The 16,633-nt window shown below is 45.3% G+C and overlaps 1 protein-coding gene across 1 annotated transcript in view; it reads right to left on the minus strand.

Moving 5' to 3' along the window:
- Nucleotides 1–204: 204 nt before the first annotated feature.
- The window catches only part of AKAP13 (A-kinase anchoring protein 13), a 70,670-nt gene continuing 54,241 nt past the window's right edge, over nt 205–16,633 (minus strand). Inside the window, exons 15-29 of the mRNA XM_010172024.2 lie at nt 15,897–16,147; nt 15,124–15,249; nt 14,902–15,019; nt 14,124–14,372; nt 11,762–11,838; nt 10,239–10,420; nt 10,075–10,157; nt 9,565–9,744; nt 8,663–8,827; nt 6,450–6,520; nt 5,882–5,926; nt 4,669–4,719; nt 3,810–4,259; nt 1,746–2,058; nt 205–917 (exon numbers count right to left, since the gene is read on the minus strand). Coding sequence (XP_010170326.1) covers nt 868–917; nt 1,746–2,058; nt 3,810–4,259; nt 4,669–4,719; nt 5,882–5,926; nt 6,450–6,520; nt 8,663–8,827; nt 9,565–9,744; nt 10,075–10,157; nt 10,239–10,420; nt 11,762–11,838; nt 14,124–14,372; nt 14,902–15,019; nt 15,124–15,249; nt 15,897–16,147 — 2,411 coding nt within the window. The 3' untranslated portion in view covers nt 205–867. The remainder of the gene's footprint in view (nt 918–1,745; nt 2,059–3,809; nt 4,260–4,668; nt 4,720–5,881; nt 5,927–6,449; nt 6,521–8,662; nt 8,828–9,564; nt 9,745–10,074; nt 10,158–10,238; nt 10,421–11,761; nt 11,839–14,123; nt 14,373–14,901; nt 15,020–15,123; nt 15,250–15,896; nt 16,148–16,633) is intronic.

Below are 16,633 nucleotides of genomic sequence, written 5' to 3' on the forward strand. Positions count from 1 at the left end.
GGGTTGTTCCCACTTGAACACTGTTCTGGCTCCCTGGGGTTGCCTGACAAGACCACCGAATTTCTCTTCTCTGCAGTTTTAAATGTACCCAAAGACATCCTGCCTGATTCTGGAAACAGTTTGACATTTAAATCCTCTGTGCCATGATAATCTTTCAGAATGACTTGACTTTTTTTCCCCCCCTCCTCTGAATTTTTGTTTTGAACGCTGTTACTGCTTCCTGGTGTAAGGTACCTTTCTGAAACCAAACAACCCCTACACCACGAGCACAAAAGGGGTGTGCAAGTCAATGGCGTTACAATCGGAGTAGTAAGGGCAAGATATTTAATATCTACGCGCTCCCTGAAAGTCATCAGGTATCATCTATCCCCACGGGCCGAGCTAAGCTTGGCTGTACAGACTGTAAGCATATCCCAGTGGATACATACATACATATATGTATATATACAGTATATCTATATATGCCAGTGTGTACGCACCATTTGTAGAGTCCTAATCTTTTGCTAAATGCTTGGTTTTGGTTATGTTCCCCAGAAGAGGGGGATTTGAAGGCACAGACCCCTTAAGGCCCCATGTTCTCTCATCCTTTAGCAGTAAGAAGAGACAGAAAACATCGATCCCAATGCCTTTAACCCAAGGGTTGCACAGAGAGACAGTACAATTTGCTGGGCAGTCAGCCTCTGAGGTGAGAATTCACGCAAAACCACAGGAGAGAGGCCCTTTCCCACCACTGAACAGACTTCGTAACATGTTTTATTTAAAACCTCCAGATGCTTGTCAGATGCAGGCACCAGCAGCGTGCTGTGGAGCGGGCAGGGAGGTGTCCACTGTACCAATGCCGAGAGCGACTGATGGAACTGTCTGTGCTCAGCAGAAGATCTCCTCACCCTCTGGAGGTGCTTCTGATGAGTGAGAATCTGCAGCACAAAAAAAACCAGATGGAAATCATTATGGGAATACAGGAACACAGCAGGCAGAACAGCACTCCATGCACATGGAAACCTCACTGTCTGCCCAATGCACTGGGCACCTTAAAAGATGTCCAGTTCCCTGATGAGCTACCATGAAATTACATCTCATAATTGCTGAGCTTCCCTGTGCACAAGATGGAAAACATCAGTGAGTTAATATGGATAAAGCCGGTCATCTGAGGGCGTGAGATCAAGTTCCATGTGGTCAGAGGTTTGAGGTGCAGAACTGAGTCCTAAGGGGATACAAAACTACCAGGGGAAAAAAATTGCATGTTTTTATTTTTTTTCAGATCAAGAGACAAGGCTTGAGGGGAAGGGAGAGGCCACCAGAAGCGTTGTGGGAATCACTTCCAAACTACAACAGAGCTGAAGCAGACAGCAAAGCTGCAGGGGCTGCAACAGCCAGGAGCATCCCAACAGCACTTCCTGAAAGCACACAGACTAAAGCAGGACATTTTTCTTCTGGAAACAGAGTAAGCTGAAAAATAAGGGGAGAATCCAGCTTCTGAAGTGTCCTCAAGATGGGATGGGGAAGGGAAGGAGTGGGGAGCAGAGTGTGTTGCTCTGGCAACCCCAGGGACTGCAGAACAGGCAGAAAAGTCCACAGAAGATCACTTCAGGATGGAAACTCCACTCATCACAGCTGATCTTTTCCATCCCTGTGTTACCATCCACATTCAAGGCTAGATTTCATGGCTCTCAAACTTGCTATCTGGAGCAAAGAGTCAGCTCACTGACCCTGAGAACACACCTATGACCTCCCCTGACACTCACCAGACTGCTGTGAGCGATGTCCCCTGCCCTTTTTCTTCTTTTCCTTCTTCTCCTTTGGTTTGGCTAAACTGAAGAGGCGGGTAGGCATCTGGGGCTGTTCCTCAGCTGCCTTGTTAGTCTGGTTTGTTGTGCTAAGCAAATGGAAAGTGCTTTTCTCTTTGTGTGTCCTTGAAAGACTGTTCCTTTTGGGGGAGACAGACAGTTCTGCATCAAAGTGCCCTTGTTTAGGAAGGGAAGGGCTCTTCTGCTTGGAGGAGTCATCGATGCTGGACTGGGAGGAGACTCTTGCAAGTTTCTCATGTAGATTTGAAACCTATAAAGGAAAAGAAAAGTGTTTAATTGGGGCATGAAAGAGGTTAGCAGAGAACTTGGATAGGAAAGATGTGTCTCAGACCGCTCATAGAGACAGAGGTTCTTCTGAACATCCAGCCCATGCATTAGCTAGAAAGTGGTCCCCATCCAGGCAAAGCAATGAGAGAAGCCCTCTCTGTTTATGATGAAAAAAACAAGGCATATAAAGAGTAACACTCCAGTATCTTTTTGCTCCTACATGTACTATGCTATGTATCAACAAGCCAAGGGCAAATATTCTCTAAGATCTCCATACCAAGACTCACCCTGCATCGTTTGCACACACAGATAGTGGCAGAAGGCCAAGGAGAAGCGTGCCTCTCCATCAGGGGAACGCCAGCAACACAGAACCAGAGCAGCACGTGTCAAAGGAAGCCTTCCCAAGCAAAAGATGAAAGCAAAAACATTTTTCCTGATTTTTTTTTTCCCCCCTAATGGCTGTCTCAGGATGTAATTGAGCCTGCACATTCAAAGGGAAGATCAAAACAACAGCTCAACAAAGCCTCACCAAACCCTCTATTAATAGCTCTGAAATGTCAGCAAGATACCTGCCTCAAAAAGGTGCTTCCTTCTCCACATCCCCCAGGCCTCGCCGTTATTTCACCTCTCAGCCTCTCCCATAGCATCCCTGCCCCTCGCGTGTCTACATGCGCTCGATGCTGGAACAGCTTCACTGTGTGCTCGGAAAACTTCTGGCCTGATCAGGAATCAGGGTGGGAGGGAGCAAGCCATGATTTGCTTTTCAGAGCTCACTGCTGAGCTCTGCAATTAGTCCATTCAGGCACCCAAAATCATTTCCATTCCGCAATCCAACATTTCTAAACTAATTTTGCTACAGCTCTAAGTAAATTACATTCAGAATTAGTGAGTTACAAACAAACAAACGATCAACAACAGGCTTAAGGTTCGAATTCAGCCCATGTTTGCCAACGGATGCTTGGTCTCCTCAGTCAAACTGCTGCAGTTATAAAAAAGTAAACCCCAGCTTGCTGAAAACCCCCCAGAGTAGGATGTGTGTGCGGGCTTTCCTTTCTGGTTGTGGGCAGCCAGACACCAGAAGCCTCTTGCAGCAGAGCCAGAGACCTTTGCTCACTGAGCCATGACCAGACTGCAGGTGCCCAGACTCTTTAGGACAGGGACAATGCCCAATTCTTTGCTAGGTATCAACAATGCTTTTTAAAGATGGATGTAAGCACACAAACAGCCTTCTCCTGTAGTTACCAGCCTTGCAAGTGGCTTTTGTGACAGCTTGAGGCTGCAGGTAACCCACAACACTCAGACTGTTTCCAAGAAAGACATCTCATCTGCCTTACTGCTCTCCAGAGCTCAGCCCTCATGGGGTGAAGGTCAAAATCAAAGGCAGTATCGACATCCTGGGATTGCTTAAGGCATCTTCTCTGCAAGCCAACCATCTCTGCTCTGCCATCCACCAACACATGGCACAGAAAAGCAGGCAGAGCTCAGGTTGCTGTAACCACCTACTGCTCAGGACTGGCCAGGCATCCTGAACACACTGTCAACACCTCGGCAGCTCTGGAGGTGCAACAAACGCAGCCCTGCACATCACGTGCAAGGAAAGAGACAGTTCTAAATACCAGGCCCCTCAAGTTAGGGCTGGGCTGGTGTCAATCTATCACTGCTGGCACGCAGCTGACCCAGGAGCTCCCCATAGGGCACGGCTTCCCCAACAGCCTGGCCACTGGCAGCATTTACCTGGTTGTGGTCAGGCTCCTGCCGCATTTGAGCTAATCGCTCCACGTCTTGCTTGAACTGTGCCTTTTCCCTCTCCAGCTGCTTCTGTGCTGTACGAAGCCTCTCCAGATCAAGCTGGTAGGCGGCCTTCTTCACCTGCAGCTCCTCTCGCTCTCGCTCAAGATCCTGCCACCCTCTCTGGACCTGCTCCTCTCGCTGGGCCAGGTGGGTCTCCTGCTCTGATAGCTCCTTCTCCCGGACTTCCCATTCTTTCTCTCTCCTCCTCCTCTCCTCCTGGTGCTGTGTCTGCTGCTTCTTCAGGTTGGCCAACTCCTGACGCTGCTTCTCCAGGTTGCGCTGCTTCTCCTGCTCCAGTAGCGAGGTTGGTCGGAAGAAGCTTCGGGTCAGAGCCCTTTCACTCAGAGCCAGCTTCTGGTCCTCGATGTAGGTGTCCTGCTGCAGCACAACACCCTAGGAGAGAAAGGACACACATCACTGCAGCACTCTCTCCACAGAGAGACACCCCATCCCTGAAAACTTCAGGGTGCTATATTGAACCCCTCCTCCCACCAATTTCACAGCTCAGCACTGCTGCCTTACGGCTGGGCTACCAGAGGATGCTGGTAGAGCATCTTCCCCAGCAGAGTCCCAAATTCAGATGAGCACCAGTTCACTCAGGCAGCAGCTCATTCCTACAACCTGCTGGCACGCTGCCTGCACATAGTCCTGCACGTCATCCGCAGGGTATTCAGCCACGCAGGGATGTGGTGGGCAAAGGGAAAGGGGAATCAGAGGAGGAGCACAGTGGCTGTTACTGGCTGGCAGGATTCGCAGTTCAAGCAAAGCAGCATGCAGAAGCAGGATGTATGGCCAAGCCTACCTGCAAAGCACTGAGCAGCTTATGGAGGCTGGTAATGGTTTGGAGGATCTGCTGCGAGAAAACAAAAGCATTGCTATTAGATCTCACTGGGTGCCAGGGTACGTGTAAAGCATCCTCCTTTTCCACTGTGACCCACCGGAGGGTCTGACACGTGGTATGACCATCCCTCTACACCTTTGTTTTACTCCCTTTTCACTTCCAGTGACTGCATCATCCCCCAGTACATATACACATCCCTTTGATATCTCTCAGAGGTGCCTGGCATCATCTTCCTCACTTTCCCAGCCATCAGTACGGCAGGGGAGGAAAACATCTGCAGAAGCACCAAACAGTACAGATCTTCTGGGAACTCCTGGGTTGGCTCTGCAAACCACTTCCCACAGCATCAGCTTGCTCAAGAACAAGCAAAATAATTGGGATGAAACCCAGCAGTTCATTTAAAAAATTCAGGGAAAGAACTTCAAGGGGTGAAAAAAATAAATAATTTTAAAATGAAAATAGACTATTTGTACTCTTCCACCCCTGGCTGACCCATACAAGTCCCACTGTCATTAGATAGAAAAACTGCAATACAGCAGGTACACAACTACAGCAGGTGTGTTCAAGGAGGCTCTCTGAAAACACAGGTAAATGCGAACACGCTGTGCAGCAACACAGCAAACTACTCTGGAGCGATGCCCTATCCCTATATTTTTAGTCTAGCTAAAAATTTCTCCGAATCTTTAATATCCTACAATTACTTTTAAGAAGAAGAAAAAACACTGCACTATTTGCAATAATGGTGTGATAGCCAGTATTAAAAGAACTGCTTCTCATTCTGCCATTAATGCTAATTAGGAGTTATGAATGTGTATCAAAGGGAGAATAGAATCTAATTGCCCCAATTCACTGCACCTGCAACATCAAATTAAACTGCCTCTGTCTGCAGATGCACAATAAATACAGCCCTGTGCATCCTAGTGGTAATTAACCCTTGCTGCCTATAATCATCACATACCATCCTGCTGGCAAGCAGATGACAATCAGCGAATTCCCTGTCTGAACATCCAAGGTTAAACAAATAAATGACAGAGTGGGTTCAGCTTAATGTATTTAAAAGTCTACATGCGCTTCAGCAAATGAAATGTATTTTCTTCCACATTATCACCTATTGAGACAAATTCACTTGCCACTTAAATGAAGGAAACAGCTGAGCAACCTAATCAATTCTTACCTCGTTATTCCTTTTCAACATGAACATCAGATTAGCATTTCCACCCTATGAAAGGATCACAGATTTAATATGAGGACAAATGAGAAATCACAGTAAGTGTGATCTGAAGCTGAACTAACAACAGACACATTAAACCCCCCTCCATCTTCCATTCTGGAAGAATTCATGCATGTTTTTTAAGCAAGTTAAAATCATATAAAATAAAATGTTAATTAGGTATCATTTAGTTGTTATATGATGGATTGATCCACAGCAAGAATAGGTGCAAGGTTATAGTTGACCTTATAGTTTCAATAACGAGGTATAATTAAACACATGCTTTAGCTGATCTGCAGACAGATGGCAGATAACCTGTGCCACAAAGGAATACCACTGATCTGCAATGCTTTTCAAGTCAGGATTTTAGCTACAGCAAAGCATTTTTGGCTGCACACTTCCAAATTTACTTTATTTTTAACTTATTAGGATACTTCTAAGTGTTAAGAAATTCAGGCATTTTTCAAGACTTGAATTGTCTCTCCCTTGAAATCTGCACTCAGTGGCAGCAGACAGATAAACCAAGCGATACCTTCTTTAAAATGCTGTCTGACTCTGTTCTCCGAAGGTCCTGAGCATCGTCACCTTCATCTTTTGCTCCACCTAAAGGAAGAAGCCAGCATTGACACTGGTTATTCAATTTTTTTAAGCCATAGATGAACTTGCTAATCTCTGAGAAATTTAATACAGGAAACTCAGATATTTCACAAAAGGGGACACAGAGCTCTTGACACTTCAACTAAATGCATTTGTTCCCTGTGTATATAGAATGTGTCAGCACCACCAGAAAAAGTGGATGTGAATTGAGGTCCCTTCCAACCACAGTCATTCTGTGATTCTGTGAATTCAGACTAGGATTGACTTTGGTTTCAGACAATGTGCTGATAAATTTCTCATGCTCCTATTAATTGGTGCCCTGTCTAGCCCCCTGCACTGCTGTCCACTACCAAAGACTACTTGCTGAGAAGACATGAGGCAGAATAAGAGCAGATGGAGAACAATAACAGTATCATATCAGGGCACATTATTGTAGATATAGTTTCAATGCCTCTCTTGTGCAAGTGCAATTTACAGCTGGGTCAGATGCTGCCACGCAATACCCTGTGTGATTTTATGCTAACAATTGTTCCCTAGCTTTAGTTATCAGAAACCTGCATCTTCAAAGGGACACTGGACTTTTCTTTCTAACTTTCCCCTGGATGGCTCCTATCAGTGCTCCTGAGCAGGACTGAAATGACTTGTGACAAGAGGGCTGCAACCCTCCACCCTTCTGCTTGCGGGTGGCTAAGGAGTCGCACGGCTCTTTGGTCCTCTAGCTCTTGCCAAGACTCTTGCATTCCCCTTGCCAGCAGAGACACAGCCCATGGGGAACACCCACACCTGTACTGGTAACCTCCCAACTGCCACTCTTTCAATGGTAATAACTTCACAGACACCTGTATCTGCAACAATGTGAAGGACATTGTACCTAGTTCAAAGGCCCTCTCCTCCCACCACCCCCCCGACAAGGAAGGCTTTGCTATTAAAGGCTGACCCTCAAGTCCTCCTAACAGACCTTCTCTCCTGCGCCACGTCCTGGGACCTTCCACCTCTCTGCAGGAGGAAACACCTCCCTTCTGCTTTGCTGGAGGGGAGAACGAAGGGGAGTCAGGTTATAAGCCTTGCCCAAGGTTGCACAGGTTGTGAACAGAACTGGAGATGAAAGCCAGGTTTCATGCCTCCTGGCCTCCAGCTGAACAAACAGGCTCTGCATTCTTTTCCCAAATTCTCCCAAGACGCTGCGACTATTGAATTACAATCTAATTCAAAAGAGGACATTTCTGCAGAAAATCTAGAGCTGGGCAATGAACAGCCTGAGGTTGTCCCATTCATCACTGCAACAGAGAGAGCCACAACCCTAAACAAACCCCTCCAGTGTGAATATGTTTGTCATTATGATGACAAGGCCTGTGGAGGGCTTTGCAGCTTTCCAATAGCGCTGGGAAAACCTCTACATACTTCTCATGTCTGACTGTCTGGAGCTAACACTGCTCCTTTAATGCAGAAGGTCAGACAAGGTCCAATGATCCCAACACTGAGACAGACACTAGCACAGCAAAACTGGCTGTATTAGAAGTATGAGTGAGACCACAGAGAAAGGAATTTGAGGACAGGGAAGATTCTGATGACTAGGGCAAAGAAAGAGAGCACTGGGAAGCAGCCAACTATGTAGCTGAAATAAATATTCACACATTTGTTTGGGGGAGACTTAATTGCAGGAATAACACATGCAGTTGTCTGTGGAACACAAACGCACAGAGAACAGAGGCAGTGGAGAAGGTGCTTGATTCAGCAATACCCTCATCCATTCACAAACACAACAGCACCAGGCTCCTGCTGGAAGATAACTGAAGAATGAAGAACAGAGCTGAAGATAATATCATAAGAACATGAAGAAACTAATCTATTAAGAAGCCAAACGCTTTCATGTGGCATGTGAGTAAAGAAGGAAGAATGATTTAGAGCACAGAGAGAAAGGAGTGAGGAGTTCAGATGTTTAATCCTCATGTAGCCATGGGTTCTCAACTACCACCATTCTACCTGCACATAGGCTTTTTTCCTCATGTGTTATTTAATCTATCAACTATTATTGGGAGTTGATAGGAAACCCAAATCACCAGCTGCTGGAGTGCTTCTGAAACAAGAGGATACAATGACATTATCTATTATTAATGAAAGCTGATGGGCACACATGTAGCTACTCACACTTGGAAGCATTCATCTGATGACTGTCAAATCCTCCAAAAGTTTCTGCCCTTCTAGGGAGAGAGATGGGACCAACTCCTCCTTCTTGTTCCATGACAGTGCTGCTGACCTGCTGCCCGAGGGCAGTACCCAGGCTCCTGTTCACTAGATCTTGCAGCAGTTCAACTGATAAAAAGCAAAAATATCGTTGTCAAAGATGACCTCAGGCTTCTGAGTTGTTTTCATCCCTACCCGAGCTCAGATGGGAAATTCACATGCTTTGCTGTACTAAGAAACAATGTTTCTATGACAATGATATGAACACTACACATATTCCCTGCAAAAACTCAGTCTGTCTCACCATTAACTCCAATTCTTGGAGTTCTGCACAGGCTCACACCTCTCTCTCTTCCTCCAGGCAACTCTGGTGTGCTCTGACAACAGCATTTAATAATTTTTAGCCTCTCCAAAAATCACACCAGAAAGTTGTCATCTACACTTGCATCTGCCTGCAGACTGGCTTGTCTTGAGATCCCTTGCAGGCATCACAAGCACCTGCTGGAACCTGAGCTCCTTCTCACACCTTGCTGAGACTGAAGCACAGCAAAAGTCTGGATGGTCCAAATTTCAGACAAAGATAAATCCTGCGCTGCCTCTGATCCCAGTGCAGAGTCAATGCATGGTGGTTCTCTGTGCAGACTTCTTTTCTGCCTTCTTTCAACAGCCTTCAATATCTGCTTCCTTTCCTGATCCTCATTACCTGTCCCTGAGACAATACCGTGAGTACCAGTATCTCCTTATCTCTGCTGTTACTCTGACAAAGAGAAGACCTCCCCTGCAAAACTGGTGCTTGAGGACTGATGGCTTCACTGCAGGTGGGTGCGTTGGTTAGTGTAATTAACATGTCACCCTGACTTTCTCACCTTCATTTATTGCTGTTTTCATAATGGCCTCTCCTTTTGGTGCTTCTTCTGTGTTGGCTCTGAAGAGCAGCCTGGAGCCTGGCATCTCCTCTTGCACAGAGCTGTCTGCCATGTCCCGGAAGATCTTAGTCTTCTCCTCCAGCAAAACGAGGATCTGCTTATCCTTCTGCTGAAGTTGTTCTGTCAGGGTGAACAGAAAACAGAGATGAAGACAGAAAATAAAAGCTTCAGCAAGGAAACGGAGCAATTCCTGAGATATTGGCCCCATCTAGTGGAACCTGATGATACAACCATGCCCTGCACAATCCTGCACAGCAAGGGCACCCAGCAGCCTCAGAAAAAAAATAATGCAAGCAAGGTGAGGTGCAAACAAGTATTGCAGTCATTTGCTGGACACAGGATTCTCACTCCTTTGAAAAAAGTCAGTTCAACCACAAAACCCAACACAACAATTCCTGTAAATTTTTCAAAAAACGCTCCCCAGCTCTGTCCCAGGCAGGTTTTTTTTACCTTTCAGTCCTCTCACTTTTGCATCCAACACTTTCTTTTCAAATTCGGACTCACAAGGGACTCCTTCATCTTCGTCCTTATCCCTGAATGAGAGATACGTCTCAGTTATGACCAGAACACGACCACATGCATCATGCCTTGCAAGAACAAGCTTGGTAGCTTACATGGTGTTCATTGTGTCTTGAATGATCTGTATCCAGCCGTTACGCTCCTCTTTGGAGCTGGCATGCACTTCCACCATTTCAGGATCTTTTACCCCCATACTGATCAGGAACAAACCCTTCTCTTCATGAGCCACTTCTCGTACGATCAACTTCTTCAGAGAGATCACAGTGGATTTCTGGTCCTTGAAATGGAAAGAACAGGTGAGGAGGGTAAACAGTACTAGTTTCCAGATGCTAACTAGCATTGAAAGCATTTTCTGAACCTATCGGCTAATTAAAAAAATAAATAATTTTTATGGGGCCAAAGAACAAGGAAATGCTTGTTTTCCTCCATCAGTCCTGGAGAAAAAGCAATTTCACCTTGTTCCATTTCAACAAAGAATTAATTTAAAATGGACTTTGTGGTTTTGCAAACTCTACCATATTTTTGCTCTAACTCCAGCAGACCTTTGATCGCATCTCCTCCTGCCCACACTCTCGCTGTCATTAATATCACAGCTCCTTAAACTCCATGCAGCTTGCTAGTGCCTGCTTCACACACATCTTTGCAGCCTCTCTCTGGGATGGAGTAACATCTTGTTTTCAAATCCCATAAAACCCCTGCTGTTCTCAAAAGCTCATAGGCGACTCCTGTGATGAATAAGGCTTGTGTCTAAGATGATGTTCATTGTGTGCTATGGTCTCTGTGTAATTAGCCTGCTCCATTAAAACATCCCTTTGCTGTTGTGTCATCTGCATATGAGTCAGCCCCTTTGTGCATTTTACAGGATGCTACACTGGGGTGATGTGGTAGCGGTTCACCAGCAGGACTTGTGTGCAAATCAGCTCCTCTGTGTAGGGCACCGAGCCTGTGCAGATTGTTGGTGGAACTGGAATAACAAATTATCAGCTTTCAGAATGTTCAAAGGGTGGAAAGGTCACAAGGTTTAGCCAGTCTAGACCATGTCTGCAAGGTACAGGCCCAACAGACTCAATTAGGTACTAGGTTTTCTTTAGCAGGTCAGTGTGCCTAGCTCTTTTATGAGGCCTGCCTTCAAAAGCTGATGTTTTTGGTCTTATGCATTACAAACATATTCCTCTGACATTTATTTTCAAGCTGTTCTGTTAAATTTACTGCAGTGGCATTTCCCTCCCACCCCATCCCCCATAGTAGCTCACAATGCAGCTTTGATTAGGACATTTCCTTCTGCTAAGATTAATTTTTACAATGTTTGCCTTATCCCATTGCCCCCTCCCAGCCGAATCACTGCTTCAATTTGCACAAACTGAAAAGCAATAAGTGTTTCAAGCAACAGGCAGGTTTTCAAGGCCAATTATCAGCTGTGCCAAGGCACTGCAGCAAGGGGAGGTGGGGCACAAAAATGTGTTTTCCTATAAAAAATAATGGAGTCTGCTCAGCAAATGAAAATGTTAGAAGCAAGAAAATTAAGTTGTTTAGCAGGCGATGGATGGCTTCACTGCACAACACACACTGAGGGTCACTTGCATGGAAAAGGAATGAGGAGAAAAGGTTAAAGCCTTACCAGTGAGGCAAAGACATACTTCTGGTCCTTTTCCTGAAGGAATACAAGCATGTCGGAGAGGAGAACAGCCTGGACTTCTGCAAAAGAAAAAGCACACCAGTGCAGCATAACCACGCAAGCCACCCCAAAACAGATTTCTCTTAGTAACACCAGCACTGGGGAGCTGCAAGGCTTGGAAGTGGGATCAATCTCCTGCTTAGCATGGGGAGCAGGGGCAGGTCCTGGAGATGCCAGGTCAGGTAAGGTCTGAACTGACTTTGCATTCATTACACAGAATACAACAGCACCTGGGAAACCTGCAAGATTTTTCTCTCATCTGTCAGAGGAGGGGTGCTCCCCTCCAGCTACTTTCTAACAGTAAGGACATGGGCAGAACAGTGAAAGCTAGAGAGACGCTTACTGAATAGAAGCGCTGTTTTCCCAAACAATCAATATTTTAGCCCTCAAGGAAAATATGTGCACAGGAAGTTTTGGGTTTTATGGTTCTCTTGATGAGTGGTTTGCGGAGTGTAAATTATCATGCAATAACAACATTTGTCAGCTGAGGTTTCTTTCCCAGGAAATACTGACTTCAGGAGCCACCACTAATTCTGCTCACAGACAAACACAACTCTTGCCGACTCCAAGGGGAGCCAAAAAGAGGCTGTGTGAGATGCAAGACCTGGTTTTCTTTCACAGGAGAAGGAAGCACAACATCAAGCCAACAGAGGATTTTAAATCAGAATACAGCCTTTTCCCAGAGTACACGTACAGCCTTCCAAGTCTCCTAATGACATATCACAAAGTTGCACAGCAACTACCAAGTATAATGCCCCACCCATAGCCCTCAGTACAAAGAGGTTTTGTGTAATGTACTTGGGAAATCTTGTGACAGAGAGGAAGCAAACCAAAAAGTTAAATCATCCCATGGGTAATTCCTTCCATTCTGTTTTGGGAAGACAGGATCCATTCCAGATAAAAGAAACACCAAACTGTAATCAAATCTGCAAAATGAACTGAAAAGCTCTGGGAGCTTTGCAAAAGTCAGCATTTGACTCCGTTCTTCTCTATTGTCTGTGCACTTTGCAAGAGGGGAAATACTAAAAACCTAAAAGAAAAGTTGTTCTTATGCTTCTCTGTGCTCCCTTTCAAATCCCACAAAATAGCCTGGATGTATGAACTAGCTCCTCTGCCCCTGGGCTCTGCAGCTTGTCTGCAGGACCTGCCAGCAAAAACCAGGACACGCTGGTAGGCTGCACCACAGACAGAGGTATGTTTATGCATTTCTAGGACTTAGAAATGCAAATGCTGCCTGGATTTATCACAAGATTTCACAACAGCAGCATAACTTGCTTCATCCACCATCTAAAGTCAATAGTAATCTTGAGTGCCTAGAAACCATCTGTAAACTTCCTGTTTCCAAAACCTCAATATAAATCATACCCGATATGGAATTTCGTGTTATCACTACTTCCCTGCAGAGCACAGCACCAAGCTACCAGTCCCATTCATGCCCAAGTACCCTGGTTTAGATCATCTGATGCTGGGAGGAAGAGAAGGCAAGTCCAGCCTTCCTGCCAAGCCTGAGACACAGCCCTGTCTGTTCTTACTGCTACCACGGTCCCAGATGAAGGCTTCCTCAGGAGATCTAGTGCCTGATTTAGTAGAGGACTTCAGTGCTCAACAGAGCACAGAACCTTAGAAAAACTATTTCCACTTGATAACAAACAAAAAGCAATTCAAGAAAACACTGACTAAACAAGAGGCAGCTGCAGGGACGGCAGAGCCTCTCCTAAACAGTTTGTGTCATCAACTCAAGAGGTTCAGGAGCAATAAATGCCCAGGACACCTCTCCAGAGTCCCAGTGAAAGTGGGATGGTAACGCTGAGCCTGAGCAGCCCTACTGCAGACCTTAGGGCAAAGGAAAGGCAGTGCTGCTGCTGGTGGGCAGAGCCACCGGGAAGCTGAGGTTGGGTTTCGGATGCAGCAAGCACGGTTCCTGGAACTGCTGCACATGCGCATTGTGGCACCGAGATCTGACTCACTGCTCTGGGCAGCTGCAGCCCCATCACCTTCTCCTGGCCCAAAGGATCCCCCAGCGACTCTGTTTCTCAGTTGATGGACTGAGGTGTCACTGCAACCCAAGCCTTCAGCAGGCAGGCAGTCACCAGGAGGAAAAGCAGCTACCTATCACCCCAGAAACAAGATGAGGGATCAGAAATGCTGTGATGGGAAGCAAGTGTACAGCATGGGGAAAGCTGCTGTCAAAAGCTCTCAAAGCAGAAAACTAAATAAAGGCTGGAGACACCAATCTGAGGACTAATCCTACATCCAGAGAGGGTGAGCTGCATCCTCCCCTGGGCAGAAGGTAGGATAATCTTACCTTTTAACCGGCCAGCTGCATTTTTTAGTGAAACAGGCCCGTCTCGGATGAGCTTCCGATGTCTCAAGTCCTCTCTTGCAAACATCTGGCCACTCTTCATCCTCATGATGGACTTGCTATCCGTCCGGTTGTAAATCTCACCAAGACGCATTTTCTTTTCATAATTGCTGACTTTGCTATTGACTGCAGCAATCACATCTTTAACGAGGTTTAATGACTGAGTCAAGTCTTCGTGTTCCACTTCATTTTCTTTGAACAGAAAAAGAAATATCCTGATTTCACTTCATCCTTGTGGACTCTAACTTCTTGATTTTTCTTCCTTCCTTCTTCTTCTCCCTCCCAAATTCCCGCATTATAATTTTTTAATACATTCATGAGACAGGCTGTGTTTTTCCCCCTTAAGGAGAGTTTCAAAAACCTTTCACATACATGGTTGAGGTTGGAGACTATTCCAATATATTTTGTATATGAGACAGTATAGATGAAGTTAACCACATATTTTAACCATTAACAAAAAAAGCAAGCTGGGAGACTTTGGAGTCTAAGCAGGTTGCTCCATAATTAGCTACAGACAGACTTAAAACAACTAAATCAAGGCACTTGAATAACTAATCCTAAATGGAGATATGAAACCGAGTTATCTCATTACAGCGGTGCGAGACAATAATGACTGGATTAGTCGGTCTATTCTAAGAAAATCTGGTTCAGCTGAAAAAGATCCAAGAAATTTACACTGGAGGAACAAATATATGCCTAGAATAGAGGAACTGGTCCCTACCTTTGGTGTACTGCAGTATCCTTTGTAAAAGGACCGGGTACTTTGTGATTCTCTGTGTCACCAACAAGATACATTCAGAAATCCCAAGACGCCTCACCAGGGAGCTGCTCATTTTTTTCTAAGGAACAAAGATGAAAATTTTAGTTCTATAGCAAAACACTCACCAGAGATCAAAAAAGACTGACTTTTCCCATTGACTATGTCTGTTCTACCAGGCTGTACCTTGACAAATGCCTGAAACCGCTTGTCCTTTGAGTACAGATCTTTGAAGTTATTTACTGCCTCATTGTGATGCCCACAGAATTTGCCGTACGTTTTCTTCATTCGCTCGGCGCTCTCACCAGAGAACTGCAAGACATGACACAGAGAGGTCCAGTTTGCACTGGGATATCCTGGTATGATATCCCAGCAGTTCCTGCCAGTCGCTCAAAAGAACTTGATGAAATCAAATTAGTCCAAAGCATCCTAAACCAAGCAAGTAGATCTCTAGAAAGTAAAGAGCTGAGTTTGGGACTTCACTGAGTTCACACTGCAAAATTTGGGATTCTACTCGCAAGGCTTAAAAGCCAGCAAGGCTTAAAAGCCAACAACAAAAAACTCAAGACAGACAAAAAGAAGAAGGGAGAAAGTGCAGATAAAGAAAAGTAAAATGACCCATCCAAAGTTAAACAGCAGGTCAGTAACTCAGCCAAGAAACACCTTGGGCATATTTTGCTGCAGGCTACTACCTACCCTCCAGTCTACAGTCAAACCATTCTGTGCCTGTCGGTGAATGCTTCTCTTGCCCACAAAATAAACTCAATCAATTTTCATCATTAGACCTTCCTCTAAAAAAGCAAAAAGTGCTTTGAAAAGCAGAGGCAGAGATTTTTACATCTGTGAAGAATAAAGGTTGCCATCAGCTGTGATTATCTAACAGGCATAAACAGGAGCAAAGGAAGAGCGCCTGGTTTCCAGCTGTGCTCTCAGAAGCGCAAGCATTTTCCAGGGCTTACTTGATTCACTAGGATGTCACCTATCCTCTTGATAACAAAGTTCTTTTCACTTTTGTCAGCCAACGATTCCTTCTTCCTTTCCAGAATCCGCTGGAAGAAATGACTGTGGATGTGCAGTAAGTTTTCCAGGCAGGGAAAGATCTTGTCCACAACTTGTTGATCATACTGCAGTTCCTTCAACATCCCTGCGCTGTATACATCATTCATGATCTTCAGAGTGCGGACATGATGCATTTCCGTCTGCATTAACTCTGTATAGGATGAGGACAAGGTCAAAAACAAGGTCACTGTAGAGCACATGAAAAAACTGCCACTAGAAAGCTCTTCCATAACTGGGATTTTCTAAGTGGCTTCAGAAAATTTCATGTCAGGTATTGAAACATCAATAGATAGTCTCACATTCAGAAGAAATGGGAGAAACGGGGTCAGAGGAGCTTTGGACATTGTTGCTGAGGTCTGAAGCTTTATTACCTGCTCCTTCCTAACACTTCACTGCCAGCCTCAACATAGTGTGCTTTTGCCATACAGGATGGCTCTTGTATTTGGCAGGAGAAGACTTCCCAGCTAGCTGCTATGCTGTAACGGAGTTTAAATGCCATCAGCAGACAAATGAGGACAGGCAATTTCTGGTTTTTTTTGATGGCTTCTGGATATGCCAAAGACAGAAAGCAAGCTTTCACAGAATACATTATGTTTCTAAGATCTTCAAGAATGAAACTTTAGTTTCTAAGGAAATT

This window comes from Antrostomus carolinensis, unplaced genomic scaffold, assembly GCF_000700745.2.
Source record: "Antrostomus carolinensis isolate BGI_N321 unplaced genomic scaffold, ASM70074v2 scaffold2707, whole genome shotgun sequence".
NCBI classification, from domain to species: Eukaryota; Metazoa; Chordata; class Aves; order Caprimulgiformes; family Caprimulgidae; genus Antrostomus; species Antrostomus carolinensis.